We start from the raw sequence: 12,438 nt of genomic DNA, 5'->3' as shown, positions 1-12,438 counted from the left end.
TAATAAATTTAATAGAACATTTAAGAAAAAGTTCGTGACAAAAATTTAATAGATTATTTAAATATAACGTAAGACATCCGTTATTTGTTTTGTTGTTTTTCAATGATGCCAAAGAAGTACAACTTCTCACGCGCGTACATAAGTACACGCACCCACTTTTTTTTTTCTCTTTCCTGGAGCGCTCAATGATCCTAGATTTTTCGTATAATGCATGAGCGGACTCTAGTGACTGAATTAAGAACCTCGAAGCGTTCCAACAAGCACCAAGGCACAGTGCTCGACCGTGTAACACAGTGTCGCACTGTGGCAGTGTTCGTAAATTGACTGACAGTACTGAAAATTCCCTAGGACAGAGTCAGAGCTGTTCACGAACTTGGAAGCGCAAAAGAAATGAAAGATTGCTGACAGTGCTGTCAGTCAATTTTCGAACACGGCCTTGGCACGCAAGCGCACGGAGAGAGACGGCTGCCCTATATTCCTCTCTTCGTTGCAGACCGGCCTCGGAGATTGCAGCGCTCCGATCCTTGGTGCACAAATTGAGAAACACAGGCTTCAAGACGGTTACGCCGCGTTGTACAGGAAAGGGGTTGGAGTGCCCAGACCCGTGTATATGACCGTGTTCGTGACAAATACTTTCCACGAGTGATTTCTTCCGTTGATTCACTCTGTGAAAAATAACTTCTACTTGGTGTACCGTTTGAATATCCATTTGATCCAACACTTTACGAGAAATACATTTTCCAGTTAATTGTTGCCACGTATATTGTACATGATCACATATTTCACTGATTGACGCATATGATTACACTATTAGCTTTTCCAATCCTGTCGAATACAAATCGCCTCTTTATCCAAGTCAGGTATGAGTTTTTCAACTTGTATTTCACACTTCTAATCACAACGAATAGAATGACGTGTCATTTCAATTACTAATCCTTTCACTGTAGGCTTGCCATAGTTTTTCTTTATACTGAATGATGGCTGATAATTTGTCCTGCGCGGCTGTAACGCCTCTACCGACAACGGCTAAATCTGCCCCAGCATTGATCACCGTTTGAGGAGTCTTGTATTGCTGTCCCAAATCATCACGGTACTTTTCCAATCTAATTCCTGGCGTGAGTTGTATCAAACCTGGATCATCGGACACATTGTACTGACACACTAAACCAGCTACTAGGTTTGACGTTTCAGACAAAAGAACAGAATGTTTCACATATTCTCCAATGGTCAAGGCTCCTTCACTAGACATTTCTGCAACTAAAAATATCCCCCGACTTTCCTTAATCCCCTTCAGTCCATCTTGTAAACCAGAAACAATACTCGAACCAGGAACGGTATGGGCAGTAACAAAATCTGCCCATTCTGCTATTTTATAAACCCCATTTCTGTACTGCAAGGATACCGTGTGACCAATATCAGCAAACTTTCTGTCCTCCATTATCAAGAAGTTGTGCTCTTTGGACAGCTGTTTCAATTTATCGATAAACTCAGATGTAAAATCTTCAAGTAGATCAATATGAGTTTTTAAAACAGCTATGTGCGGTCCTGCTAGTTCGGCCAAATCTAAAACTTCATCAGCTTTTGTCAAATCCACTGCTAGACAGAGAGTACTTTTCTTTGCCGACGTTATATTGAACAGTTTTGCTGCCGCTGGGTTCTTGGCAAGTTTTGCTCGTGATGCGAAGTCGATTCTTAATCGACTCACCGAGTTTCCTAAGAGAAAATCAAATTATATTCGAGTCTTAGTTACTGTGCTTAAAAAAAAAAAAAAAGCCAAATGTTTGGAGTTTGATAACGCGTCTGAAGGATACTAAGATTATTTCCCTATTTGATCAAAAAACCCCCAGAATATGAATGATTTCTAGTTCGTTAGCTTCTAATTTCCTTGGTCAGGTTGAATTCTTCGATTACACCGACTCACCTTCGCTGTTTAATTGATCTTTACTTTGTTCCACATAATTTTTGACGTCTTCGACGATGGCTGACGTCACTTTGCCTGCATTCAATAGGTATTGCATTAAACTAGTCAGAGAATATAAGCTCCTCATTCGGATGCCCTCTGCACTTAGATTGTGATAACCACCCTGCTGTCGATCCAGAATAACGACAGCTTCCTCAACCTTCAACCCTACATCGGTTAGGTCTTTTACAGCCTCTAAAACGCTACTCCCAGTCGTCACAATGTCTTCAACTATGATGCAATTTTCGCCCTCTCCGAATTGGCCCTCAATTATTTTTTTTGTCCTAAAGGATTTAGTCTCTTCCCTCCTTATCAGCAGAGGTATGTTTGATTGTGCAGATATCAAAGCAGCAATTGGCAACGCTGTGTAAGGCATACCACAAACTTGTGATGCACTTTTGCCATTTTCTGCCAGGGTCCACAGTAAGGTGGACACAGACTTCTGCAAATTTTGGATACTAGTCAACAAGTGATGTTTAGTTTCGTCAATTAAAGAAGTGTGGCGTAAGAAGATTAAGAAACGTTAGTTTCAACAGAACATTCGATGTCGCACTGGGTGTAGATATTCGGTGGTCGAAACTCATAGTTTGCACATTTTTTTGAAATGCAGCCACGTTTGAGGGATAACCCATCTGGAAGTTGGACATACATTACTGCTATGAGACTTCATAGCGGTAACTGCTTCACGTGATTCTAGCAGACTTCAGGACTTAAAGAGTCGTATGAAACTGCGCTGTGCAGCAATCCGTAGTCATTGATTCGTTTTATATGACGTTTTCTTCGCGTATATTTTGACCTTTATTTATTTATTTTCAAACAAAATTGATAATTGGAACAGAAGTAACGAAATATAAGTTACCTACCATCAACCGCGGATGTGAAATAATTACTCTTAAATCAAAGCAGACGGGTGTCGGCCGGCCGGCTTTTGTTACGAAGCTGCCAAACTTCACGGCGTTGATCTCGAATAGTTCCACAGCTAATTCCGCCAAGCGATTTTCCATTATAGTCGAGTCAAAAAATACTCAAATCAACGCAAGGGAATCAACTAGACGTCTTGTATCCAACGCAATTGACATTAAACAGAGTAGCATGCACGGAAAGCCGCGAATGTTTGCTTGACACGTGCTACTTGACGAATGACAACAGTGTATGTATTTTTGTGTGTACACTTGGGGACAATGAATCTGAGACCACGGAGTAGTAGGAAGGAACAACACTCGAGCAGCACTTGGCTCAAAAGCTGGCCCAGTTTTTGGGACAACGTGAGGATTGTCAAGGTGCGATTTAAGCGCCTCTTGCGGTGTAGGCCCGTATAGCGCACTCACCCCCTTCCCCATATGGGGAGCTTTCCAGCAACGACACAGAGCGACACAGTGTCGAACATGGTGCTTTCCAACAACGACACAGTCGGACACAGCTGCGGAGCACGGTTGGACACTGTGTCGGATTCATTGCTGCCAATTTTCTAGTTAGAGATTTTATTTTCGACGCATGGTATTGTTCACATTTATTTATTAAATGCAATGATAATCTACACGCATTTCACAAATTTTTAAAGTTATACTTCTTTAGGCGCGTTATGAAAAACTGATGAGAGTGAAATTTCAAGATGCGCGCGCATCGCTGTAACGCAAAATTGACAGGATGAAGTTGCCCACTCAACCGAATTCATCAAGTCTCGAAAAAAAGCTAATGTTGGTACGCTTGTCGCCTCTGATCACTGTTTTCATATTTATTTATAATATTTATCCACATGGTTCTAGTTTTTACAGTCACAACACGTGTTTTATTTTCATACAAGTGCGAATTGTATATGTGGCGATAAAATATATTCAGCAGTGATTTAAATTGAATATTTGGATTAATATTATTTACTATTTGTGAATATTAGTGAAAAAATTGTGCTAAAATACTTTTTCAAGTGCTCCAATATAATTGAGGTTAGTTATCCGTATGTATTATTTATTGATATAAATTAAAATATCATTATTTAATATAATTAATACTAAATATTATTAAATTGTCAATGTTGAGTATTTATTATTGGTTTTTTAATATTTACAAAATAAAGTAATAAATTTAATAGAACATTTAAGAAAAAGTTCGTGACAAAAATTTAATAGATTATTTAAATATAACGTAAGACATCCGTTATTTGTTTTGTTGTTTTTCAATGATGCCAAAGAAGTACAACTTCTCACGCGCGTACATAAGTACACGCACCCACTTTTTTTTTTCTCTTTCCTGGAGCGCTCAATGATCCTAGATTTTTCGTATAATGCATGAGCGGACTCTAGTGACTGAATTAAGAACCTCGAAGCGTTCCAACAAGCACCAAGGCACAGTGCTCGACCGTGTAACACAGTGTCGCACTGTGGCAGTGTTCGTAAATTGACTGACAGTACTGAAAATTCCCTAGGACAGAGTCAGAGCTGTTCACGAACTTGGAAGCGCAAAAGAAATGAAAGATTGCTGACAGTGCTGTCAGTCAATTTTCGAACACGGCCTTGGCACGCAAGCGCACGGAGAGAGACGGCTGCCCTATATTCCTCTCTTCGTTGCAGACCGGCCTCGGAGATTGCAGCGCTCCGATCCTTGGTGCACAAATTGAGAAACACAGGCTTCAAGACGGTTACGCCGCGTTGTACAGGAAAGGGGTTGGAGTGCCCAGACCCGTGTATATGACCGTGTTCGTGACAAATACTTTCCACGAGTGATTTCTTCCGTTGATTCACTCTGTGAAAAATAACTTCTACTTGGTGTACCGTTTGAATATCCATTTGATCCAACACTTTACGAGAAATACATTTTCCAGTTAATTGTTGCCACGTATATTGTACATGATCACATATTTCACTGATTGACGCATATGATTACACTATTAGCTTTTCCAATCCTGTCGAATACAAATCGCCTCTTTATCCAAGTCAGGTATGAGTTTTTCAACTTGTATTTCACACTTCTAATCACAACGAATAGAATGACGTGTCATTTCAATTACTAATCCTTTCACTGTAGGCTTGCCATAGTTTTTCTTTATACTGAATGATGGCTGATAATTTGTCCTGCGCGGCTGTAACGCCTCTACCGACAACGGCTAAATCTGCCCCAGCATTGATCACCGTTTGAGGAGTCTTGTATTGCTGTCCCAAATCATCACGGTACTTTTCCAATCTAATTCCTGGCGTGAGTTGTATCAAACCTGGATCATCGGACACATTGTACTGACACACTAAACCAGCTACTAGGTTTGACGTTTCAGACAAAAGAACAGAATGTTTCACATATTCTCCAATGGTCAAGGCTCCTTCACTAGACATTTCTGCAACTAAAAATATCCCCCGACTTTCCTTAATCCCCTTCAGTCCATCTTGTAAACCAGAAACAATACTCGAACCAGGAACGGTATGGGCAGTAACAAAATCTGCCCATTCTGCTATTTTATAAACCCCATTTCTGTACTGCAAGGATACCGTGTGACCAATATCAGCAAACTTTCTGTCCTCCATTATCAAGAAGTTGTGCTCTTTGGACAGCTGTTTCAATTTATCGATAAACTCAGATGTAAAATCTTCAAGTAGATCAATATGAGTTTTTAAAACAGCTATGTGCGGTCCTGCTAGTTCGGCCAAATCTAAAACTTCATCAGCTTTTGTCAAATCCACTGCTAGACAGAGAGTACTTTTCTTTGCCGACGTTATATTGAACAGTTTTGCTGCCGCTGGGTTCTTGGCAAGTTTTGCTCGTGATGCGAAGTCGATTCTTAATCGACTCACCGAGTTTCCTAAGAGAAAATCAAATTATATTCGAGTCTTAGTTACTGTGCTTAAAAAAAAAAAAAAAGCCAAATGTTTGGAGTTTGATAACGCGTCTGAAGGATACTAAGATTATTTCCCTATTTGATCAAAAAACCCCCAGAATATGAATGATTTCTAGTTCGTTAGCTTCTAATTTCCTTGGTCAGGTTGAATTCTTCGATTACACCGACTCACCTTCGCTGTTTAATTGATCTTTACTTTGTTCCACATAATTTTTGACGTCTTCGACGATGGCTGACGTCACTTTGCCTGCATTCAATAGGTATTGCATTAAACTAGTCAGAGAATATAAGCTCCTCATTCGGATGCCCTCTGCACTTAGATTGTGATAACCACCCTGCTGTCGATCCAGAATAACGACAGCTTCCTCAACCTTCAACCCTACATCGGTTAGGTCTTTTACAGCCTCTAAAACGCTACTCCCAGTCGTCACAATGTCTTCAACTATGATGCAATTTTCGCCCTCTCCGAATTGGCCCTCAATTATTTTTTTTGTCCTAAAGGATTTAGTCTCTTCCCTCCTTATCAGCAGAGGTATGTTTGATTGTGCAGATATCAAAGCAGCAATTGGCAACGCTGTGTAAGGCATACCACAAACTTGTGATGCACTTTTGCCATTTTCTGCCAGGGTCCACAGTAAGGTGGACACAGACTTCTGCAAATTTTGGATACTAGTCAACAAGTGATGTTTAGTTTCGTCAATTAAAGAAGTGTGGCGTAAGAAGATTAAGAAACGTTAGTTTCAACAGAACATTCGATGTCGCACTGGGTGTAGATATTCGGTGGTCGAAACTCATAGTTTGCACATTTTTTTGAAATGCAGCCACGTTTGAGGGATAACCCATCTGGAAGTTGGACATACATTACTGCTATGAGACTTCATAGCGGTAACTGCTTCACGTGATTCTAGCAGACTTCAGGACTTAAAGAGTCGTATGAAACTGCGCTGTGCAGCAATCCGTAGTCATTGATTCGTTTTATATGACGTTTTCTTCGCGTATATTTTGACCTTTATTTATTTATTTTCAAACAAAATTGATAATTGGAACAGAAGTAACGAAATATAAGTTACCTACCATCAACCGCGGATGTGAAATAATTACTCTTAAATCAAAGCAGACGGGTGTCGGCCGGCCGGCTTTTGTTACGAAGCTGCCAAACTTCACGGCGTTGATCTCGAATAGTTCCACAGCTAATTCCGCCAAGCGATTTTCCATTATAGTCGAGTCAAAAAATACTCAAATCAACGCAAGGGAATCAACTAGACGTCTTGTATCCAACGCAATTGACATTAAACAGAGTAGCATGCACGGAAAGCCGCGAATGTTTGCTTGACACGTGCTACTTGACGAATGACAACAGTGTATGTATTTTTGTGTGTACACTTGGGGACAATGAATCTGAGACCACGGAGTAGTAGGAAGGAACAACACTCGAGCAGCACTTGGCTCAAAAGCTGGCCCAGTTTTTGGGACAACGTGAGGATTGTCAAGGTGCGATTTAAGCGCCTCTTGCGGTGTAGGCCCGTATAGCGCACTCACCCCCTTCCCCATATGGGGAGCTTTCCAGCAACGACACAGAGCGACACAGTGTCGAACATGGTGCTTTCCAACAACGACACAGTCGGACACAGCTGCGGAGCACGGTTGGACACTGTGTCGGATTCATTGCTGCCAATTTTCTAGTTAGAGATTTTATTTTCGACGCATGGTATTGTTCACATTTATTTATTAAATGCAATGATAATCTACACGCATTTCACAAATTTTTAAAGTTATACTTCTTTAGGCGCGTTATGAAAAACTGATGAGAGTGAAATTTCAAGATGCGCGCGCATCGCTGTAACGCAAAATTGACAGGATGAAGTTGCCCACTCAACCGAATTCATCAAGTCTCGAAAAAAAGCTAATGTTGGTACGCTTGTCGCCTCTGATCACTGTTTTCATATTTATTTATAATATTTATCCACATGGTTCTAGTTTTTACAGTCACAACACGTGTTTTATTTTCATACAAGTGCGAATTGTATATGTGGCGATAAAATATATTCAGCAGTGATTTAAATTGAATATTTGGATTAATATTATTTACTATTTGTGAATATTAGTGAAAAAATTGTGCTAAAATACTTTTTCAAGTGCTCCAATATAATTGAGGTTAGTTATCCGTATGTATTATTTATTGATATAAATTAAAATATCATTATTTAATATAATTAATACTAAATATTATTAAATTGTCAATGTTGAGTATTTATTATTGGTTTTTTAATATTTACAAAATAAAGTAATAAATTTAATAGAACATTTAAGAAAAAGTTCGTGACAAAAATTTAATAGATTATTTAAATATAACGTAAGACATCCGTTATTTGTTTTGTTGTTTTTCAATGATGCCAAAGAAGTACAACTTCTCACGCGCGTACATAAGTACACGCACCCACTTTTTTTTTTCTCTTTCCTGGAGCGCTCAATGATCCTAGATTTTTCGTATAATGCATGAGCGGACTCTAGTGACTGAATTAAGAACCTCGAAGCGTTCCAACAAGCACCAAGGCACAGTGCTCGACCGTGTAACACAGTGTCGCACTGTGGCAGTGTTCGTAAATTGACTGACAGTACTGAAAATTCCCTAGGACAGAGTCAGAGCTGTTCACGAACTTGGAAGCGCAAAAGAAATGAAAGATTGCTGACAGTGCTGTCAGTCAATTTTCGAACACGGCCTTGGCACGCAAGCGCACGGAGAGAGACGGCTGCCCTATATTCCTCTCTTCGTTGCAGACCGGCCTCGGAGATTGCAGCGCTCCGATCCTTGGTGCACAAATTGAGAAACACAGGCTTCAAGACGGTTACGCCGCGTTGTACAGGAAAGGGGTTGGAGTGCCCAGACCCGTGTATATGACCGTGTTCGTGACAAATACTTTCCACGAGTGATTTCTTCCGTTGATTCACTCTGTGAAAAATAACTTCTACTTGGTGTACCGTTTGAATATCCATTTGATCCAACACTTTACGAGAAATACATTTTCCAGTTAATTGTTGCCACGTATATTGTACATGATCACATATTTCACTGATTGACGCATATGATTACACTATTAGCTTTTCCAATCCTGTCGAATACAAATCGCCTCTTTATCCAAGTCAGGTATGAGTTTTTCAACTTGTATTTCACACTTCTAATCACAACGAATAGAATGACGTGTCATTTCAATTACTAATCCTTTCACTGTAGGCTTGCCATAGTTTTTCTTTATACTGAATGATGGCTGATAATTTGTCCTGCGCGGCTGTAACGCCTCTACCGACAACGGCTAAATCTGCCCCAGCATTGATCACCGTTTGAGGAGTCTTGTATTGCTGTCCCAAATCATCACGGTACTTTTCCAATCTAATTCCTGGCGTGAGTTGTATCAAACCTGGATCATCGGACACATTGTACTGACACACTAAACCAGCTACTAGGTTTGACGTTTCAGACAAAAGAACAGAATGTTTCACATATTCTCCAATGGTCAAGGCTCCTTCACTAGACATTTCTGCAACTAAAAATATCCCCCGACTTTCCTTAATCCCCTTCAGTCCATCTTGTAAACCAGAAACAATACTCGAACCAGGAACGGTATGGGCAGTAACAAAATCTGCCCATTCTGCTATTTTATAAACCCCATTTCTGTACTGCAAGGATACCGTGTGACCAATATCAGCAAACTTTCTGTCCTCCATTATCAAGAAGTTGTGCTCTTTGGACAGCTGTTTCAATTTATCGATAAACTCAGATGTAAAATCTTCAAGTAGATCAATATGAGTTTTTAAAACAGCTATGTGCGGTCCTGCTAGTTCGGCCAAATCTAAAACTTCATCAGCTTTTGTCAAATCCACTGCTAGACAGAGAGTACTTTTCTTTGCCGACGTTATATTGAACAGTTTTGCTGCCGCTGGGTTCTTGGCAAGTTTTGCTCGTGATGCGAAGTCGATTCTTAATCGACTCACCGAGTTTCCTAAGAGAAAATCAAATTATATTCGAGTCTTAGTTACTGTGCTTAAAAAAAAAAAAAAAGCCAAATGTTTGGAGTTTGATAACGCGTCTGAAGGATACTAAGATTATTTCCCTATTTGATCAAAAAACCCCCAGAATATGAATGATTTCTAGTTCGTTAGCTTCTAATTTCCTTGGTCAGGTTGAATTCTTCGATTACACCGACTCACCTTCGCTGTTTAATTGATCTTTACTTTGTTCCACATAATTTTTGACGTCTTCGACGATGGCTGACGTCACTTTGCCTGCATTCAATAGGTATTGCATTAAACTAGTCAGAGAATATAAGCTCCTCATTCGGATGCCCTCTGCACTTAGATTGTGATAACCACCCTGCTGTCGATCCAGAATAACGACAGCTTCCTCAACCTTCAACCCTACATCGGTTAGGTCTTTTACAGCCTCTAAAACGCTACTCCCAGTCGTCACAATGTCTTCAACTATGATGCAATTTTCGCCCTCTCCGAATTGGCCCTCAATTATTTTTTTTGTCCTAAAGGATTTAGTCTCTTCCCTCCTTATCAGCAGAGGTATGTTTGATTGTGCAGATATCAAAGCAGCAATTGGCAACGCTGTGTAAGGCATACCACAAACTTGTGATGCACTTTTGCCATTTTCTGCCAGGGTCCACAGTAAGGTGGACACAGACTTCTGCAAATTTTGGATACTAGTCAACAAGTGATGTTTAGTTTCGTCAATTAAAGAAGTGTGGCGTAAGAAGATTAAGAAACGTTAGTTTCAACAGAACATTCGATGTCGCACTGGGTGTAGATATTCGGTGGTCGAAACTCATAGTTTGCACATTTTTTTGAAATGCAGCCACGTTTGAGGGATAACCCATCTGGAAGTTGGACATACATTACTGCTATGAGACTTCATAGCGGTAACTGCTTCACGTGATTCTAGCAGACTTCAGGACTTAAAGAGTCGTATGAAACTGCGCTGTGCAGCAATCCGTAGTCATTGATTCGTTTTATATGACGTTTTCTTCGCGTATATTTTGACCTTTATTTATTTATTTTCAAACAAAATTGATAATTGGAACAGAAGTAACGAAATATAAGTTACCTACCATCAACCGCGGATGTGAAATAATTACTCTTAAATCAAAGCAGACGGGTGTCGGCCGGCCGGCTTTTGTTACGAAGCTGCCAAACTTCACGGCGTTGATCTCGAATAGTTCCACAGCTAATTCCGCCAAGCGATTTTCCATTATAGTCGAGTCAAAAAATACTCAAATCAACGCAAGGGAATCAACTAGACGTCTTGTATCCAACGCAATTGACATTAAACAGAGTAGCATGCACGGAAAGCCGCGAATGTTTGCTTGACACGTGCTACTTGACGAATGACAACAGTGTATGTATTTTTGTGTGTACACTTGGGGACAATGAATCTGAGACCACGGAGTAGTAGGAAGGAACAACACTCGAGCAGCACTTGGCTCAAAAGCTGGCCCAGTTTTTGGGACAACGTGAGGATTGTCAAGGTGCGATTTAAGCGCCTCTTGCGGTGTAGGCCCGTATAGCGCACTCACCCCCTTCCCCATATGGGGAGCTTTCCAGCAACGACACAGAGCGACACAGTGTCGAACATGGTGCTTTCCAACAACGACACAGTCGGACACAGCTGCGGAGCACGGTTGGACACTGTGTCGGATTCATTGCTGCCAATTTTCTAGTTAGAGATTTTATTTTCGACGCATGGTATTGTTCACATTTATTTATTAAATGCAATGATAATCTACACGCATTTCACAAATTTTTAAAGTTATACTTCTTTAGGCGCGTTATGAAAAACTGATGAGAGTGAAATTTCAAGATGCGCGCGCATCGCTGTAACGCAAAATTGACAGGATGAAGTTGCCCACTCAACCGAATTCATCAAGTCTCGAAAAAAAGCTAATGTTGGTACGCTTGTCGCCTCTGATCACTGTTTTCATATTTATTTATAATATTTATCCACATGGTTCTAGTTTTTACAGTCACAACACGTGTTTTATTTTCATACAAGTGCGAATTGTATATGTGGCGATAAAATATATTCAGCAGTGATTTAAATTGAATATTTGGATTAATATTATTTACTATTTGTGAATATTAGTGAAAAAATTGTGCTAAAATACTTTTTCAAGTGCTCCAATATAATTGAGGTTAGTTATCCGTATGTATTATTTATTGATATAAATTAAAATATCATTATTTAATATAATTAATACTAAATATTATTAAATTGTCAATGTTGAGTATTTATTATTGGTTTTTTAATATTTACAAAATAAAGTAATAAATTTAATAGAACATTTAATAAAAAGTTCGTGACAAAAATTTAATAGATTATTTAAATATAACGTAAGACATCCGTTATTTGTTTTGTTGTTTTTCAATGATGCCAAAGAAGTACAACTTCTCACGCGCGTACATAAGTACACGCACCCACTTTTTTTTTTCTCTTTCCTGGAGCGCTCAATGATCCTAGATTTTTCGTATAATGCATGAGCGGACTCTAGTGACTGAATTAAGAACCTCGAAGCGTTCCAACAAGCACCAAGGCACAGTGCTCGACCGTGTAACACAGTGTCGCACTGTGGCAGTGTTCGTAAATTGACTGACAGTACTG

General features: G+C 39.7%; 3 protein-coding genes across 3 annotated transcripts; all 3 read right to left on the bottom strand.

The window, feature by feature from the left end:
- Positions 1-106: 106 nt before the first annotated feature.
- Positions 107-3,212, bottom strand: LOC124214781 (uridine 5'-monophosphate synthase-like). Its single transcript, XM_046617412.2, has 3 exons — positions 2,824-3,212; positions 1,922-2,402; positions 107-1,713 (listed from the first exon to the last, which is right to left on the bottom strand). The coding sequence occupies exons 1-3, from the start codon at positions 2,962-2,964 to the stop codon at positions 923-925; spliced, it is 1,413 nt and encodes a 470-aa protein (XP_046473368.1). The 5' UTR covers positions 2,965-3,212; the 3' UTR covers positions 107-922.
- A 928-nt stretch (positions 3,213-4,140) lies between these two features.
- On the bottom strand, positions 4,141-7,246 carry LOC124214783 (uridine 5'-monophosphate synthase-like). The gene is made up of 3 exons (XM_046617414.2): positions 6,858-7,246; positions 5,956-6,436; positions 4,141-5,747 (listed from the first exon to the last, which is right to left on the bottom strand). The coding sequence occupies exons 1-3, from the start codon at positions 6,996-6,998 to the stop codon at positions 4,957-4,959; spliced, it is 1,413 nt and encodes a 470-aa protein (XP_046473370.1). The 5' UTR covers positions 6,999-7,246; the 3' UTR covers positions 4,141-4,956.
- Positions 7,247-8,174: 928 nt separating this feature from the next.
- On the bottom strand, positions 8,175-11,280 carry LOC124214789 (uridine 5'-monophosphate synthase-like). Its single transcript, XM_046617424.2, has 3 exons — positions 10,892-11,280; positions 9,990-10,470; positions 8,175-9,781 (listed from the first exon to the last, which is right to left on the bottom strand). The coding sequence occupies exons 1-3, from the start codon at positions 11,030-11,032 to the stop codon at positions 8,991-8,993; spliced, it is 1,413 nt and encodes a 470-aa protein (XP_046473380.1). The 5' UTR covers positions 11,033-11,280; the 3' UTR covers positions 8,175-8,990.
- Between the last annotated feature and the right edge of the window lie 1,158 nt (positions 11,281-12,438).

Source organism: Neodiprion pinetum, chromosome 3, assembly GCF_021155775.2.
Source record: "Neodiprion pinetum isolate iyNeoPine1 chromosome 3, iyNeoPine1.2, whole genome shotgun sequence".
Taxonomy (NCBI): Eukaryota; Metazoa; Arthropoda; class Insecta; order Hymenoptera; family Diprionidae; genus Neodiprion; species Neodiprion pinetum.
This window is presented reverse-complemented; position numbering and strand designations above follow the sequence as displayed.